The 18,150-nt window shown below is 46.2% G+C and overlaps 1 protein-coding gene across 7 annotated transcripts in view; it reads right to left on the reverse strand.

Annotated features, from left to right (window-relative positions):
- The window catches only part of UMODL1 (uromodulin like 1), an 88,280-nt gene extending 72,944 nt beyond the window's left edge, over positions 1-15,336 (reverse strand). For 4 of the 7 annotated variants that reach the window (XM_075593676.1, XM_075593680.1, XM_075593674.1 and 1 more), the window contains exons 1-2: positions 9,663-9,744; positions 1,642-1,884 (exon numbers count right to left, since the gene is read on the reverse strand). In XM_075593676.1, the coding sequence (XP_075449791.1) occupies positions 1,642-1,884; positions 9,663-9,744 (325 nt within the window). Of the gene's footprint in view, positions 1-1,641; positions 1,885-3,487; positions 4,031-9,461; positions 9,539-9,662; positions 9,745-15,110 lie in introns of those variants that run through there. The other 3 variants (XM_075593675.1, XM_075593677.1, XM_075593679.1) reach the window with 3 other exon arrangements.
- Between the last annotated feature and the right edge of the window lie 2,814 nt (positions 15,337-18,150).

Genomic DNA, 18,150 nt, shown 5'->3' on the forward strand with positions numbered 1-18,150 from the left:
AGAACCCCACTGTGTGAGTGTGAGATTACTCAACAGTGGATGGCACCAAGAAGGAGTTCCTCACCAGGACCATCTCCCTGCGGAAGCACAGATCCTGATGAGGTGGAGGCGCTGCACATGATGTAAGTTGGACTCGTACCCCCTACCTCAGCTACCTGTCCTGATGACATCCCCTAATAACACCAAGCGGGAGACTCAAGAGTCCTGTTACTTGCAGGTGCACCACCACACACGCCTTGTAATGGGAGACTGGTTAGACTACACGGGCCAATATGAGATTGGGTGGGTCAGGCCAGAGGGAACACCCGTTACACATATAAGTATATTCTATATAAGTCCCCAGCACTGGTACGGGGGCTTAGGGAATAAACCAGACACAGTTCTTCAGTGGTCTGCAATCTTCATGGGGACCAATAATCCTTGAAGGGGCAAGGTAACGGGAATGGACCCACTACAAAACCCCTCATTAGGATGATCCCTGGATCTAGCTGAACCACGTTGACAATAATAGTATATAGACTGTTACTCACATATCAGGAGTGCCCCCGTCCTATGTCCGTGCTCTGGCGTGCTGTCACTGTTGAGACATCCACAAATAAATCCAGAGAGAATGTGACGCACAGCCAAAGAGAGTGGGTCTACAATGTAATAAAAAATTGGTCTTTTATTCGTCCATATGAAGAAACAGAGGTGAAAAACTCCTACATGTTTTGTGCCCCAGCACTTTTTCAAGGTTTTTCACCTTTGTTTCTTCATATGGACGAATAAAAGACCATTTTTTTATTACATTGTGGACCCACTCTCTTTGGCTGTGCGTCACATTCTCTCTGGATTTGTTTGAGGTAAAGATTGTAGTTTGACGTTCTAGCAGCCATATTGGTTCTGGAGAGATGCAAATTTGTTGGCAATTGTTACACCTTTTAATGGACCAATTTAAAATTATTGATAGATTAAAGGAGAAATCCATGCCATAGCCTACATTTGTTTGTTTTTTTAAATAAATTACTTCTGTAGTGTTAGATAATATTTACTACCTTTTTTTTTTTACTGTAATAATGAACTCTTAATTTAAAGCGCTACTTTCCTTACCTAGATTTTTTTTTTTTTAAACACAATCTTTATTGACTATTCAAGAGGAGGGAGGTGAAAATAAAAACTGAAGGGGGTACAGAAATGAAAGAAGGGGTGTGGATATGGAGGTATGGAGATATTAAAAGTTTAACATATTATTTCAAATACATATACAGGTAAGAATGTTGGTATTATTGACCCATATTTAACCTTTTAAACTTGCTACTGTAATTTATTCACAGTTATTCAGCAAGTACTCTAGGTAATTGTGTTACTTTAAGCTACCAAATCACTTCAAGTCATTGTACCAGATTGATCCCTTGCTGCTGTGTTTTCTCATTAGCTAAAAGGCAGGTACATAGATATAGGAATGAATGTAGAAAGAAGTTAGAAGTTGGCAGTGTGGTTTATGGTTCCCCAGAAGAACACTTTTTGTGACATTATGTAACCAATCAGAATGCTGCCATTATCATCTCCGTTAAACCCATTGGACTACAGTTCTTCACCTGCTACATACAGTGCACTGCATGTTTAGAACAAGGTTTATTATCTGTGTCAGACAATACTTACATAATGCACAGTAATCACCCACATGCTCATAGCCTTCACAGCAACGTGTCACATTACTAGTCTCAGGCACCTGTATGGAGCGGTATTCAGTCTTATATTTTGTTTTGGAACACCGTTTCCATGGGATCCACCCTCCACATGGCACCATTAGTTTATATGGCATTTGGAAAGCAACCAATGTAGAAACGTTTGTTGTCATTGTGTAGTTACAGGTGTGGTAGCTCAAAGGGGAGATGTTGTTTTCTAGGGGAAAAGATATAACAATGTAACAATTAGACATGTCTTTTTGAATTATTCTTTATATAGTGTTGATAATGCAGTAGGAGTAAATTATGGCTACAAAAACAGTGAGTGCACAATACAAGCAAAACCTCAAACGGTCATTAAAACACCTGCATTTAGAAGTCTCAAACTTTTTGTTATCATGAACTATTTTCAGTATTTACAGTTTATTTGACCAGTATCAGCACATTGAAGTTCATGAATATACATATTGTGCCAGTATAGGGCATACATTACAAATACTGGACATACATTTACAAAGGAGCCTCTCCTGCAGCAGCAGCAGCAGCCGTTTACACTGTTGAGATTGAGCAGAGGTATCTGAAGTGAAAAGAGAAGTTCCACCTGAGCTGATCACCAATATTGTTCAGCTCCTGAGACCACCTGATTCCCAAGATACTTACCGGTGAATTTACCGGATTTAAAATCCCTGAGGGTTAGTGTCACGGGAGACCAATGCTTTTAACACAAAAATACCCGGATCCTTTGATTGAGCAAAACGTGAGATAAAATAAATTGTAATTTATTCACACAATGAACATACACAGCTTAATTTACAAAATAATACGAAAATACACTTAGTTACGATGTTACATCTGGTTACAGGAAAGATCTTAGATGGAATCTCAGGTGAATCTTTTTACAGCATGTTGAATCTATCTCCTGACTGGCTGCACGGATTTTTAAAACCTCACAAGTCCTATCTTTACACTGTGCAACCTATCGCGGCATGGGAACAAAACATCCCACCTATTGGCAAGGTTCGCACATACTTCAGGAAGTCTGGCAGACGCTTCAAGGTATGCCACGGAAATGTGCGAACTTTGGCCCTAAGCCACTTAGCATACCTAGCCAAGCCCACTTCCCTGGTGACAGGTTGTCTCCCTGCCCCCGAACACCTGGACATCTGACAGGGACAAACTGTTTACCTCTCCCCCTCCCCACTTAGCACTTTAACCTGTCAAGTCCTTTGTTAACTCCAGACCTGGTCAAACATTCTGGGACCATCCCCGCAGGGTGTCTTAGAAGTCCGGGGTTAAATTATGCATGACTCACTTGCAGGGATGTCCTGCGATATACATTTTGATCATGGTACTTGTGAATCAAGTGTTTCCGCTGCTCCGCCTGCTTCAATGTAAATGCCCTTGCTCTTATAATTTGAATATACCAAAAAGAGGGGGACTTTCATTCATTACTTTTTATGAAAGTTTAAAATACAGAAACCATAATTGTTTTAATGATTACCCCCTAGCAGTATGCATAGCAAAAATCAGAGCGCTGGGACATTCCAATCCAAAGTTAGCTTGCTGCTTATATACTACGCGCAGGGCTGCTGGTTTTTAACACCCTTTTTCCTTTCTTGCGGTTGGCAGTGAAACACTATTGCAATGCGCACACACGATACATAACTGATACAATGTAACTCAGCATAATGATGTGCTTCTCTTATGCTTAGCGGGACACACACAGACAATTAAAATACATTTACAGCACTGAAGCCAATACCGGGATGCAGAGCTGACACTCCACATGTTAACTTAAAAACCCCTATAACTCTCTTCACCTTATATCTGGTGAGAAAGGTACGGAACCTCTCACTGGGTTCTGGGATTTGGGAATAACCCTGGACCTGTAATGTAACCCAGTTCTCTCTGGTCCACATAGGCGTCCGCCTCTTGAGGGAGCTCCAGCTGTAGGGTGTCCCTTACTGTCTAGAGTTGCCTTTGGTCTGATCCCAGACAACAGGCCGCAGCTCACCGTGTGGCGTCTCTTCGCTGGTGCAACACCTGACACTATAATGCCGAGCTCACACTGCCTGCTATGGCCACGTGCTTCCATGCGCGCCTCCGCCGCGTGCTCCTGCAGCCCAGCAATCTCTGCTCAAGCTGCAGGAGTTGGGTCATGACGGGGGGGTGAAAAAAATTCACCTTCAAACCGGGGTGGGGAGGGTGCAGCGGGGACCAGAGGTGTGCGCAGCGGGGACCGGGGGTGTGCGCAGCGGAGACTGGGGGTGTGTGCAGCGGGGACCGGGTTGGGGGGTGCGCCAGCAGCCCTCCGCAAACACTAGGCTTGTCAGAAGTAGGGGGAAAAGGGCGAGCAGAAATGCAGCTTATAAGGAGCCCTTTTAAAACCATAATGCTCTGCAATAACTTTTTATTTATGTTTTCTCCCTCCATCCCCCCTCCCCCCCGTCCACCACATCCCTCCCGTTCCCCCGTCCCTTTGGTTTCACTGGCAAGTCTCAATTTCAGCAGCCAATCAAAGTAAACGTCTGGACGTTGATTGGCTGCTGAAACTGACGTCACGCTGCTGCAGCCTGGAATCACAGATTGAAGACTCCCGCGACTGCAGCAGCATCGACGCCGCACTTTGCAGCCAATGGTAGTTTGCATACTGAACACTACAATTAACCGCCAGGCATCGGAGATGAACGCGCACACACACGTAAGCGCGCGAACGTCGTGTAGCGTGCTGTGTGAGCGGGGCCTAAGGCTAAAGGGTGGCGTCCCTGTCTGGGGTCTTCCCTATAGCAGCCACAATCTAGAAGGTGATTTAGGCCCTAGCTGGGACCTAAGGGACAAACCTAGTCCTAGTTCAGGGGAGCACTGCTCTCTGGACACTACCTCAATGGTTCTCCCTTTCTTCTAACTGCCAGTAACTGCTGTAACTGCCTGTGTCAACATTCTACCTGCATGTCCCTCAGGCTCCTTGAATATGTAGTCCCTTACGGAGCCTCTCCTAAGATGGCCGCTGCAACTCTGGGGACTGTGCATGCGCAAAGACTCCACTAAGCATGCGCAAACCTAAAATTGCCGCCACAACTTCTGCTTCATTGCGATTCGCATATCTAATCCTGCGCATGCGCGAACACTGAAGATGGCGGCCCCCGCTTGCCGGTTATGCCGCGGAGCTCCCACTGACCGCAGCCGTCCCCCTCCCCGGCACTGGAGGTAAAAGAGGACATGGCTACTTTGGTAATTAGCAGGTGTTTAAGGTGTTGCAGGAAAATGCTTATGCTCTACTTTTCCACATATTTTGTCCTAGAGTCAGACTTCAGCCTTTAATGGTGTAAACATGTCTTGTCTATCTTTCCAGTGTCTCCTCTGCTGCAAGAATCTATGCCAATTTGTGTAGTGAATAATTGTTTAACTGACAAAACCACAACCAAAGCGATGACCTATGCCGCTCAACCTAATACAGTAAGTTGATTACAAATTAAAGGGTTAAATTCAGGGTGCAAGTATGAAATATTAGCAATAATTCAATAAGGCCTAAGGGGGTACAAAAGAATCCAACGATAAGAACTCACTGTGAATATCAAAGTGGTGACGATATAAGTCCTAAAGGTATAAATAACCTTGATCACTAAGTGATTATGGGTAAATGACTTCGCTAATACACAAGCTCCTATATAGATCATGTAGGATACGGACGAAAAATAATAACGTTTTATTTATACCAATGTTTAAAAATGCATGGAATATATACATAAGTAATGAAAAAATCCTCCATGAACAAAGGGAATAGATGGTTAACCAAAGCTAAATGTAGTGTGAGCCTGATAGGCATAAACCAGCATAAAGCAGGCAAAATAAACACCTATATTAGGTGTGTGGGATATGCTGCAGTTATTGCCATGATACTGATATACGTGACATCAAGATTCCCCGACGCCGTTTCGCGTGACACGCACACTTCATCAGGGGGAGGAGGAGTGAGGTTGAAGTCACAATTCCACCTTAAGTAGCATATCCACGAAGGCGTGGACTCACTATAGCCAATGGAATGTCTGCAGTTATTTTATGGCTCTTCTGGTGTGTGAGCCCATGAACAGTTCACTTAATTGCAGTAAACAATCTGAAGCACTCTTGTTGTCACATTATTTCATGTACCCAGACTATAAAGATTCTGTCACTTTATTTAGGAACTTAAATAGAATAATATTGTGACAGCTATGTATCTATCTATCTATCTCGAGGGAGACCAAAAACACATGAGAAAAATGCAGAGGGGGTACTCAGAGTGCAAATGCATTTGTGGCCAATGCCTCTGCACAGATAAAACTATTCTGAAGCCAGGGTCACGTGTGATGTGTGAATAGCACCAGATAGCATTAACTCAGCCCCCTTTCCAAATCACTCTAAGTCCTATAATATTTCCTTCACTTTATTGGAAAAGCAGCAGTAAATTCAGGCTCTTGTGGATGGTGTGTAGTAGTGAGTTGTAGTTAGGAACAGGTAGAAAGAGATGGCCTTGCCATGGGAATGTAACAGAGATGGGTGCTGTACTCACTGTCCCCAGGGTGGAAAAGGAAGTGAGGAGCAAGGTTCACACTTGAAGTGAGATGGGACAAACTACTGTCAGCAAAGACAGGGGGAGGGGAGAATAGCCCATTCTGAGACAAGATCTCAGAGGTTGCTGTAGCAACTCACTGGCTACATTCTCAGAGGCAGAAAGGGCAACATAATGATACATCACACAGGCACGGTGTGTGTGTGGAACAAATGCATGCAGCTGAACTTAAGGAGATGACAAGCAGAAGGGGGGTAAAACAGAAATATGATTCTTGTTCCATGACAAAAACAGTATGGAAAAGTGGGAGTGAAAAAAATGGCACACCGTTGCTTTAAAGAAAAAAGTTAACAATATTTTTCCTCATTGGTGCTACTTAATATGCTACTTAAGGTGGCATTGAGACTTCAACCTCACTCCCCCTCCCCCTGATGAAGCGTGTGTGTCTCGCGAAACAGTGTTGGGGATTCTTGATGTAACGACAGTGACGTCCAGGGAAATGGCGGCTCGAGCTCTTTGATACACGGCCAGTATAAGCGATTGAGACGGGTAATTCCAGCCGCTGACTACATTGTTATACCGGTCCATGGTCACTCCCATCTATTTAACACTTAGGCACTGCAAGAGGATACATTTGTACCTTTATACCATGAGTTTCCTAACCATTGTTTACTGACAACTGTGTCATTATAACTCTCTGTATATATTGGATGTATGGTGTTATTTGGGGGTATACATGGTAGTTTATCGCTTTTTATATGTACTGGCTGATGGGTATATAAGTTTAAAATTAACCAACCGCACGCACATTTTTCCATAACTCCTATTGACACATTTATGTGTTTGTGGATTATTGTGTGGCATTGACTACATACAGTTTATCAGTATCATGGCTATAACTGCAGAATGTCCCACACACCTAATACATGTGTTTATTTTGCCTGGTTTATGCTGGGGTATGCCTATCAGGCTCACACTGCATTTAGCTTTGGTTAACCGCCTATTCCCTTTGTTCATGGAGGGTTTTTATTACTTACTAGCTGAGAGACCCGGCATTGCCCGGGATGTAAATGCGTAATAGGTAGTATTATTTATAAATCGTGGAACAATAGGTGACTGTTTGTTGTAAAGGTTGGATAATAATATTGAAAAGAAAGATGGAAGAAAATGTAATACGATGTTGTATAAAAATGGTTTATTGTAACCACACCACAGTACAATGTATATTTTGGTGCCATAAGTGATGTAAAAATCTGAGTCGTGTGTCCTGCTAGGGTGTGAGGCGGCGGGTGGCGCGTGGGTTGTGAGTGCTGTGTGCGAGTGGGGGTCCTGCTAGGGTGTGAGGCGGCGGGTGGTGCGTGGGTTGTGAGTGCTGTGTGCGAGTGGGGGTCCTGCTAGGGTGTGAGGCGGCGGGTGGTGCGTGGGTTGTGAGTGCTGTCTGTGAATGGGGGTCCTGCTAGGGTGTGAGGCGGCGGGTGGCGCGTGGGTTGTGAGTGCTGTCTGTGAGTGGGGGTCCTGCAAGGGTGTGAGGCGGCAGCTGGCGCGTGGGTTGTGAGTGCTGTCTGTGAGTGGGGGTCCTGCTAGGGTGTGAGGCGGTGGGTCAGTGATGTCGGTGCGTAGGGGCGGGAGGCAGCAGGTGTGTGTGGCGGCAGGTATGTGTCGAGTGTGGCGGGTGTCTGTTGAGTGCGTGCAGCGGCTGTGAGGCGGTGGGTGAAAGGCAGAGGCGGCCGGAGTAAGGGCGGGTGAAAGGCAGAGGCGGGGGTGGGGAGGCGGTAAGGCGGGCATGAAGGCGAAGGGCGGCGGGAAGGGGAGGAGGGGGTGGGCAAGGGGTGGAGGAGGGGGGAAGGGTTAGAGGAGGGAAGGGTTAGAGGAGGGGGGGGGAAGGGTTAGAGGAGGGGGGGGAAGGGTTAGTGGAGGGGGGGGGAAGGGTTAGAGGAGGGGGGGAAGGGTTAGAGGAGGGGGGGAAGGGTTAGAGGAAGGGGGGAAAGGGTTAGAGGAGGGGGTGGAAGTGTGGGAGGGGGTGGGAGGGGAAAGGGGAAAAAGGGGTGGAGGGGGGGGGGAAGAGGAGCGGAGGGGGGGGTGGAAAGGGGAGTGGAGGGGGGGTGAAGGGGAGCGGAGGGGGGGAAGGGGAGCGGAGGGGGGGGAAGGGGAGCGGGGGGGGAGGGGAGAAGTGGTGGGAAGGGGGAGGAGGTGGGAAGGGGGAGAAGGGGGAAGGTGGTGGGAAGGGGGAGAAGGGGGGAGGTGGTGGGAAGGGGGAAGGTGGTGGAAAGGGAGAGAAGGGGGGATGTGGTGGGAAGGGGGAGGAGGGGGAAGGTGGTGGGAAGGGGGAGGAGGGGGGAGGTGGTGGGAAGGGGGGGAGGTGGTGGGAAGGGGGGAGGGTGGAGGTGGTGGGAAGGGGGGGAGGTGGTGGGAAGGGGGGGGAGGTGGTGGGAAGGGGGGGAGGTGGTGGGAAGGGGGGGGAGGGGTGAGGTGGTGGGAAGGGGGAGGAGGTGGGAAGGGAGAGGAGGTGGGAAGGCGGGGGGTGGGAGGCGGTGGGATGGCGGGGGGTGGGAGGCGGTGGGAAGGGGGGTGGGAGGTGGTGGGGAGGGAGGCGGTGGGAAGGGGGGGTGGGAGGCGGTGGGAAGGGGGGGTGGTAGGCGGTGGGAAGGGGGGGTGGTAGGCGGTGGGAAGGGGGGGTGGTAGGCGGTGGGAAGGGGGGGAGGCGGTGGGAAGGGGGGGGAGGCGGTGGGAAGGGGTGGGGGGAGGCGGTGGGAAGGGGTGGGGGGAGGCGGTGGGAAGGGGGGCTGGGAGGCGGTGGGAAGGGGGGGGAGGCGTGGGAAGGGGGGGGGAGGCGGTGGGAAGGGGGGGAAGGGGGGGAAGGGGGGAGGCGGTGGGAAGGGGGGGGGGGCGGTGGGAAGGGAGGGGAGGCGGTGGGAAGGGGGGGGGGAGGTGGTGGGAAGGGGGGGGAGGCGGTGGGAAGGGGGGGTGGAGGGGAGGTGAAGGGGGGGTGAAGGTGGGGGGTGGAGGGGAGGTGAAGGGGGGGGGAGTGGAAGGGAGGTGAAGGGGGGGGTGGAGGGGAGGTGAAGGGGGGGGTGGAGGGGAGGTGGTGAAGGGGGGGGTGGAGGGGAGGTGAAGGGGGGGTGGAGGTAAATGGGGAGGTGAAGGGGGGTGGAAGGGAGAAGTGGAGTGAGGGGAGGTGAAAGGGGGTGAGGGGAGGTGATGGGGGGTGAGGGGTGGGTGAGGGGAGGTGAAGGCCGCTCACTCACCCGTCCGGCAGGTCCCACGTGGATCTGAGGCGGGAGGCAGCGTGTTGTGGCCGCTCTCCCGCTGTGTCCCGGGCGCTCGCTCGCTCCCCCGCTGACTGTAGCGGCGCCGGGGGGGGGGGGTATCGGGGAGACACTGGAGGGGAGGGGGGGTGGAGGGGAGGTGAAGGGGGGGTGGAGGGGAGGTGAAGGCCGCTCACTCACCCATCCGGCAGGTCCCACGTGGATCTGAGGCGGGAGGCAGCGTGTTGTGGCCGCTCCCCCGCTGTGTCCCGGGCGCCGCCATCTTGGCAGCCTGCCTGGCCACTGGCTATTCCCCCGCCGGGGAGGGGTGAGTTGTAGCGCCGGGGAGGGGGGGGGGGCATGTATATGTGTGGGGGGGAGAGGTGGGAGATATAGAGGGGGGGTCTCGCACGCCGCTGACACTGTGTGTGGGGGGGGGGGCGCTGAAGGGGTAATAATAGTGTGTGTGTGTCCCGCTGAATGTAGCTGCGCTGGGGGAGGGGGGGGTCGGGGTGAAAGCGCGGGAGACACGGGGAGAGGAGGAGGTGCGCGCGGGTGCTGCTAACTGTGAGCCCCGCTAATGTATGTAACAGTGTGTGTGTGTGTCACTGTGTGTGTGTGTCACTGTGTGTGTGTGTCACTGTGTGTGTGTCTGTCATTGTGTGTGTGTCTGTCACTGTGTGTGTGTGTCCCTGTGTCCCTGTGTCCGTGTGTCCGTGTGTGTGTGTGTGTGTGTGTGTGTGTGTGTGTGTGTGTGTGTGTGTGTGTGTGTGTGTGTGTGTGTGTGTGTGTCACTGTGTGTGTGTGTCACTGTGTGTGTGTCTGTCACTGTGTGTGTGTGTATGTGTGTGTCCGTGTGTCCGTGTGTGTGTCCGTGTGTGTGTCCGTGTGTGTGTGTGTGTGTGTGTGTGTGTGTCCCTGTGTGTTTGTGTGTCCCTGTGTGTGTGTGTCCCTGTGTGTCCCTGTGTGTCCTTTGGCCCGTCACTCCGCCTCAGGCCAATGAGAGGTGTGCGGGGGCGGGCGGGCCAAGGGACCAATGAGATTTCCCCTAGGGACACCGGACATCCAGGCAGGCAGGCAAACATACAGTGCTTTCATTCACTAATATAGTATAAGATGTATATATTGCATGCATTTTTAAACATTGGTATAAATAAAACTTTATTATTTTTCGTCCGTATACTACATGATCTACATAGGAGGTGATGTATTAGTGAAGCCATAATCACTAATAGTGATCAAGGTTATTTATACCTTTAGGACTTATATGGTCATCACTTTGATATCCACAGCGAGTGCTTATCGTAGGATTCTTTTGGACCCCCTTGGGTCTTATTGTATTATAGCTGACGAAACCGCAAGTAAACGGCCAGTGTTGTCAGACACTGTGGATTGATGCATTCACGCCTTTTTTCCATTGTTATAAAATAGATTTTTTAAGGACAAAGATTTAGTGCTCATGTTATTCAGACTCATGTCTGACTATTATATGTAACTCTTGCTGTAGCTACGCAATAAACGTCAGTCTCTTGCAGACTGTTACCCTACTATGAGTGGGGTTTTATTTCTTCCACACTTCCTTATTGGATGGCCTTTTAAAACCCCTTTAAAAACCAAGACGTAATACAGGTAACTTCACCAGTAAAAAATGTCAGGAACAATACAATACAAGGACCCCCCGCATGCCGTCACTTGAAGAGCCTCAATGTACACTGTAGATTTTATTTCAAAATGGACAGTGATTGGAGATGTCCAATTTTTTTCCCATTCAGTTCAAAAAATGCTTTTAAGAAATTTGCACGACTACGAAAAGTTTATGCAAATGCCATTTGGGCCGTCAGAACCTAAACATACACACTCACTTTTTTTGTGTGCAAATATTACAAAACTCCCACATTTGGAGTGCGGGAAGCTGTCTCAGAAAAGCATTTGCACTTTTTATTTCTTTTTTTACGTTTATTTTAGTGAATGTCCAGAATTTACTGCAAACTCCACCACGCGCAAATACCTTGCACATTTATTTATTTATTTATTTTTTTATAAAATATTTTACCAGGAAGTAATACATTGAGAGTTACCTCTCGTTTTCAAGTATGTCCTGGGCACAGAGTAAAACAAAATAATACATGGTTACAAATACAGTTACATAAATGAACAAGGTATACATTATATACAAGACATTACATGCACAGTTAAAGAAAATATATATTATGAGCGTATGAAACAGTTACAGACCAGATTAAAGTGTGAGACAGCCTTAGATTTGAAAGAACTTAAGCTGGTGGTGGATATGAGAGTCTCTGGTAGGTTGTTCCAATTTTGGGGTGCACGGAAGGAGAAGGAGGAATGTCCGGATACTTTGTTGAGTCTTGGGACCATGAATAGTCTTTTGGAGTCTGATCTCAGGTGATAGGTACTGCATGTGGTAAGGGTGAGGAGTTTGTTCAGGTAGCTGGGTAGCTTGCCCAGAAAGTATTTGAGGGTGAGACAGGAAAGGTGAACTTTGCGCCTAGACTCTAGTGATGACCAATCTAGTTCTTTGAGCATTTCGCAGTGATGTGTGTTGAGTTGCATTGGAGAACAAAACGACAAATTGAATTGTAGAGGGTGTCAAGTTTGCTAAGGTGGGTTTGAGGAGCCGAGCCATATACTATGTCTCCATAGTCAATAATTGGCATTAGCATCTGCTGTGCAATACGCTTTCTGACCAGGAGACTTAGGGAGGATTTGTTCCTGTAAAGTACCCCTAGTTTGGCATAGGTCTTGGTTGTCAGGGTATCAATGTGCATCCCGAATGTTAAGTGGGAGTCAAACCATAAGCCCAGGTATTTAAAACTAGTGACAGGTGTTAGGGTGGTTTTAGCGTTGGTTCTAATCAGGAGCTCAGTCACTGGAAGCTTTACAAATTTAGTCTTGGTCCCAAATACCATTGTTACAGTCTTGTCAGTGTTTAAAAACAGTTTGTTTTGGGAAATCCAGTTTTCGAGTCTCAAAAAGTCAGACTGAAGTATGTGTTGAAGGTCAGAGAGGCTATGGCTGTGTGCATACAGGATTGTGTCATCTGCATACATGTGTATTGAGGCTTCCTTACAAGCTGTGGGAAGATCATTAATGAACACTGAGAAGAGTAGGGGCCCCAGAACAGAGCCTTGCGGGACACCACAGGTGATATCCAGGGGGTTGGAGTTAGAGCCTGAGATGGACACATGTTGGGATCTTCCTGATAGGTAGGACTGAAACCAGTTTAAAGCATGTTTCCCTATTCCAGAGCTCTAGAGTTTGTTAAGCAGGATAGCATGATCAACTGTGTCAAAAGCCTTTGCAAAATCTAGGAATACTGCACCAGTGAGTTGTCCCCGTTGTCCATGATACAGTTATCACATGGTTACAGAACAAATGTTTTATCTAATTTTTTGTTATACTAGGGCTAGGCAAAACTTATTTTTCTTTACTGATAACAAATATGAGGGGGTTGTGAAATCTCCCTGAATTTGATCACTTTTTCTTCACTGCAGATTTTTTTCTGCATATTATTTATGCTTTTTTGGGGGAGAAAAGAGGCAGGAGATGTTCTTATTCTTCATTTGTTTTACAATTTTCTGCACTTATAGAGGAACAAAAATCGTTAGGATAATAGATATAAAATATACGGGATAAAAATAAATATCCTATTTTAGCCTAATTTTCCTGTCAAATCCATGTGATTTTTTTTTTCAGTTTAAGAAAAAGACTTTTATTATCTGTTATTTCATCTTCATTTTTTTTAAATCTAATTCTAATGTTTTTTCCTGCGATTCCATAGTTACAAGTTATGTGGGAGTAAAAAAAAAAAAAAAAGACTTCTCTCCATAAGTAATTTTCACGCTGTATTTATGTATCGCTCCTCTTTAGAGTAATAGAAGAAAGTAAATGAGCGTCAGCCGTTAGAGGAAGACCATATTCTTCTGGATGGTCACAGAATTACCTAACCCTGGGGTTCTCAACTCCAGTACTCAAGACCTCCAACCCCCAAACAGGTCAGGTTTTAAGGACATCCCTGCTTCAGCACAGGTTGCTCAATCAGTGGCTCATCAAAGATCCTGCTTCCGCACAGGTGGCTCAATCAGTGGCTCAATCGAGGGGGTCTTGAGAACTGGAGTTGAGAGCCCCTTAGCACTGGAAATGGAATAAATACAGTGCTCTCATTTACAATGTCATGAAGGTCACCTTGTGACAATATAAGTCAAACATGGCCACTATATGCATTTAACAGCAGCCATATCCCAGGTGGTGCTGGCTCACATTGGATAAGGGCAGGTCCATACTGCCGCAGACCGCGCAGAGGCGTCCACGTGGGGCGCGATCACATTGCCTAAAGGCATTGATCGCATCCATAGACCGCGCAGGCTAATGTGGGCGGCAGCAGGAGGGGGTGCACCTTGCGCGAGAAATCAGTTGAAACTGGTTTCTCGACGCAACAGGCAGGTCACATGAGTGGTTCACCCAATGAAGGCGAACCATCTCCGTGACACCCCTAGGCCCGCCCCCCATGGCGCGTCTACCATGGACAGAAAACGCTACCGCTTCACGCAGGTGACGTCACAGCCTTCGCACGCCTCCGTGTGGGCGAAGGCTGTATGGCCTTAGCCTAAGAGATGATCAAGATGACACACCCTTCTAGTAGGTGGGGTTGGTCCAAAGAAAACAAATTGCATCTGACCATTTTCAAAAGCCTTTCAAATTAGCAGTGGCCACTTGAAATAAGATGGACACTGTCATATCTTATTTTCAGCAAACCAGTTCACTGCGCACTATTCATTTGCTTCCATAAGAAAACCATAGCACGAATCTTAAAGTATGTATAATGTAGTTTTTATCAGGTTTATTCTGATACACAGTACAAGCTATAGTATTTTATTTGCGGTCAGTATCTATAGATTAGGGGTGGCCAGCTCCAGTCCTCAAGGGCTACCAAGAGGTCAGGTTTTCAGGATATCCCTGCTTCAGCACAGGTGGCTCAATCGGTGGCTCAATCAGCGGCTCAGTCGTTGACTGAGCCGCTGATTGAGCCACCTTTGCTGAAGCAGGGATATCCTGAACACCTGACCTCTCGGTAGCCCTTGAAGACTGGCGTTGGCCACCCCTGCTATAGATCAATGTATGTACTGTAGTATTACTGATGACAAAATAACTGACCTTGCTTTTCAATTGTATTTTTTGTTATCCCATTTATAATACAAAACAGATAAGATCACGTGTCAAAGTATTTTTTGCCGGTTTTGAAACATGAAATGAACCTCACCGGATTTACCAAAGTTAATTCCCCATCAAATGAACAGGATTCTTTAAGGAATCTGGTGCTTCCCCATTTAGACAATGGATGCACAAGAAGAGAACGGATCCCAGATGTGGTGAGCACTCAGTACCCTTAGTCATAGATAGAGGTGTAGTATAAATTACTTTAAACTTAGTATTTAATTATATAACTAAAATAGACAATGTTACATCATTCTCAAGGTGTTTCACAGGCAACCAAATAAAGACCAGTAAATCACCTGTACCATTCATTCCACCCAGCAAATATGCCAAGCCAAGGTGAAATTGTCCATTTGAAGCTGAGCAGAAGTGAATATAATTTAGGTACAGTGTATTAAATGAAGCTACACTTACCAAACATCTCTCCATTTCCCAGTCCTGCAGCCATCCAAATAATTACCACTGACAGGAATGTTTTCCTGGCCATTTCAACAGGTTTATTTCACCATCTGTTCTTTCTATCTATATATTGAGGCTTTTTCGTAACCAGTGTCGAAAGGAAAGAATCCACAACGTGAAATGGATGCGTTCTTTCTCTCCTGTTGCTGTTTAGATTAGATGGATTCAGAAGAGTAGGTCCACTGGGTATTCCGTGCAGAGTCATTAATTTGTTCTTTTTGCCCAGCCCCCACTGAAACATCTGTGACTTTATCGGGCGCCATAATTGCCTATAAGTGTATGACCAGCTACGTGTCATGTAAGACTATTAACGTTGTCATTTCAACTTGGGGTTTGTATAGACAGGAATCTACAGTATGAGGACTGAGAATACATGTTCCCTTCTGGAGGAAAATTAAGAGAGAGATCACTAGGGTGATTGGTGCGGCTGTACAAATGGATCCTGTGATAATGATTTGGGGGAAACCTGTGCACATTTGTTAACAGCAACTAGATGCACAATAGCACTTCAATCGAAGCAAATGAATATACCATCATATCAGGTCTTCCAGGAAAAGGTGCAGCTTGTTCTAGAAATCGAAAAACTTATAGCATTTATGAATAACACCACAGAGAAATTAAAAAATATATGGCATCCATGGTTGAATGCCTTTCCAGAAGATATAGTGTCAATAAAGGATATACAAATGTATTCAAATTTGAAGATATTAAAAAGTCAAAATAAAAAAAAATAGGTTTCTGTAATGGGAAAATGTGTTAAAAAATTACAAGCTTTACTATTCCAAAGAATCAGGAAAATTATAAAGGTTATTATTATCAGTCTCTTGAGTTCTAGTTCTGATACCCAAATGCATGGGTTTTATGCTAAAACTGCTACCGCTTTCACAAGGACAGACCAACCTTTTGTGGGTGTGTCTTAACTCCCACTCTTTAATCTTTTGTGACATTTCTAAATCTGTAAGGAAATGGAGAGTGTTCCCATCTGCTAACCATATTTCAATTTTAGGAGTTTACCCAAGGTCTTTTAAGTGAACCCACCGATCTCTGGCATCTCTGGACACCCCCACCCATCAACACAGATTGTTTTATTGACCAATGAATGTACAGGCCAGGTTAATCCAGGGGACCTCACAGGAGACACAGAGAAATAGGTATTTTAAAATGCAAGTTAACCCCTTGGTTGCTGTATTGTTATAACTGAATAGTTAAAGGACATTAGCATGACAAGTAGAATCTCTAAAATGGTTTTCAGAGGCCTTAAAGAATGGCTAACTACAACTTTTATTTCTGCAATTCCCCTTGTATGTCAATTTTTTGATTTTTTTTAAAAGATTTTTTCTACATTTTACAGTATACAGTAGGGTGTTTCTTTACACCTCTCTAGTTTTTTCTCTCTGTTTACTGATTTTTAAACTCTGTGATTAATCCCTGAAAAATGAGCCCAAAAGTAAATGTAACCTCACATAGTCATTGGACTTCAAAGAGCCTTATCGGAGAGGCTCGGGATAATACAGTTTATTTGCCAAGTTTCTTTGAAGTCTGCATAGAAAACAGCTCTGCGTTGACTGGTGGACTAGAGCCAGTGGGAATAAGCAGCAGAAGTTGGCATTTGAACACTCTACTGCAGGCTTTACACCTTTATAAATAAACATTAAAATAACATCAAACAACTCATAAGAATGATAAGGTTGGCAATCTGCTTTAAAGGACATCACATTGAGCTAGTTTTTAAGGAAGGCCATTGCGAGGGTAACTACAGTTTCATGAGGCAGATAATAGCAGGAGATAAGGCCCAAGCACCTTCCAAACACCCAATGAAAAACTAGTATGTGCTACTCGATTGGGATTTACCACTATTTAAAATAGTATGTCAAGAAACTGGATACACATCTCCTGCCTGCAGTGCAGGTTTCAGGCGTGTGCATCACCCTGAGGGAGCGTGCGCACCCGGCCGTCGCCGGTATAATCAAGGCTCAAGGCCTCGGCCAGGGTGACGCTGAGCGGGCGGGCGCGCTCACGCTGGCTGCTATGAAACCTATTATTTCTAACGCGATCCGCTTATAACGCAATGGGATTCTTTGGACCCCAAGCACAGCGTTATAAGGGGGTTGAGCTGTATGTATGCTGTAAAACCAGGAAACTGATAAAGCTTTTTAAAAACAATCTAGAATTGTACGTTTGGAAATAAAAAGTGCCGGTATTGTGAGGGTGAAAATAAAAGGGAATATTTCCTATTAGGACTATTGGGAGCCTGTATCTGCTTACTCCTCACATTTAGATTGCAAGCTCTGCAGGTACATTACCTCCTTTATAATCCTTTACCTCCTTATAACCCCCCCACAGCTCCGGTCTCATAGTGAATGTACATTTACAGTGTCAGCTATATAAGAGCAAATTATCTATAATAATTATGATTGCATTGGTAGTAAAACAATGACTTGGTTACTTATCTCCTTGGGAGTGCCGTTAAGGTGCTGTTCGTGACTAATATAACACGATGTGATGCAGCCTCCAGGTTGCATTCTTCCAATTAAGGCCGCGCAGATGTATTCAGGTCCCCATGAGGCTGCTTATTCGCTTTACTGTTACACTTAAAGGCGCAGCCCCACATAGGACCAAACTGAACACGTGGAAGTGATATGCTTAATAAATAAATACAAAGGTGACTGATGCCTTTATTAGAAAATATCAGACAGGTATAAATATTTATAACGTTTATTCAGGCAATATTTGTAAACATAAATATTATGATGGGTTTTACTACTCACAGCTCTGTTCTTTCCTAATTGGCCTGGAGACACATGGATTGTCCATACCTGGATTACTTTATCCCTGGGGTGGAGGTTCATAATCCCCCTCCTTGCATACACCTTTCCCCCTTGGAACCAAAAAACTATGGAAAATGGTTAGGTTGTCAGCAGCAAAGGGGTTAATTGACTGAGAACCTTGGGACTTGCATGCTGCTTACATATATAGTCTCACTGGCAGTGCTGCG

This window comes from Ascaphus truei, chromosome 3 (genome assembly GCF_040206685.1).
Source record: "Ascaphus truei isolate aAscTru1 chromosome 3, aAscTru1.hap1, whole genome shotgun sequence".
In the NCBI taxonomy this organism is placed as follows: Eukaryota; Metazoa; Chordata; class Amphibia; order Anura; family Ascaphidae; genus Ascaphus; species Ascaphus truei.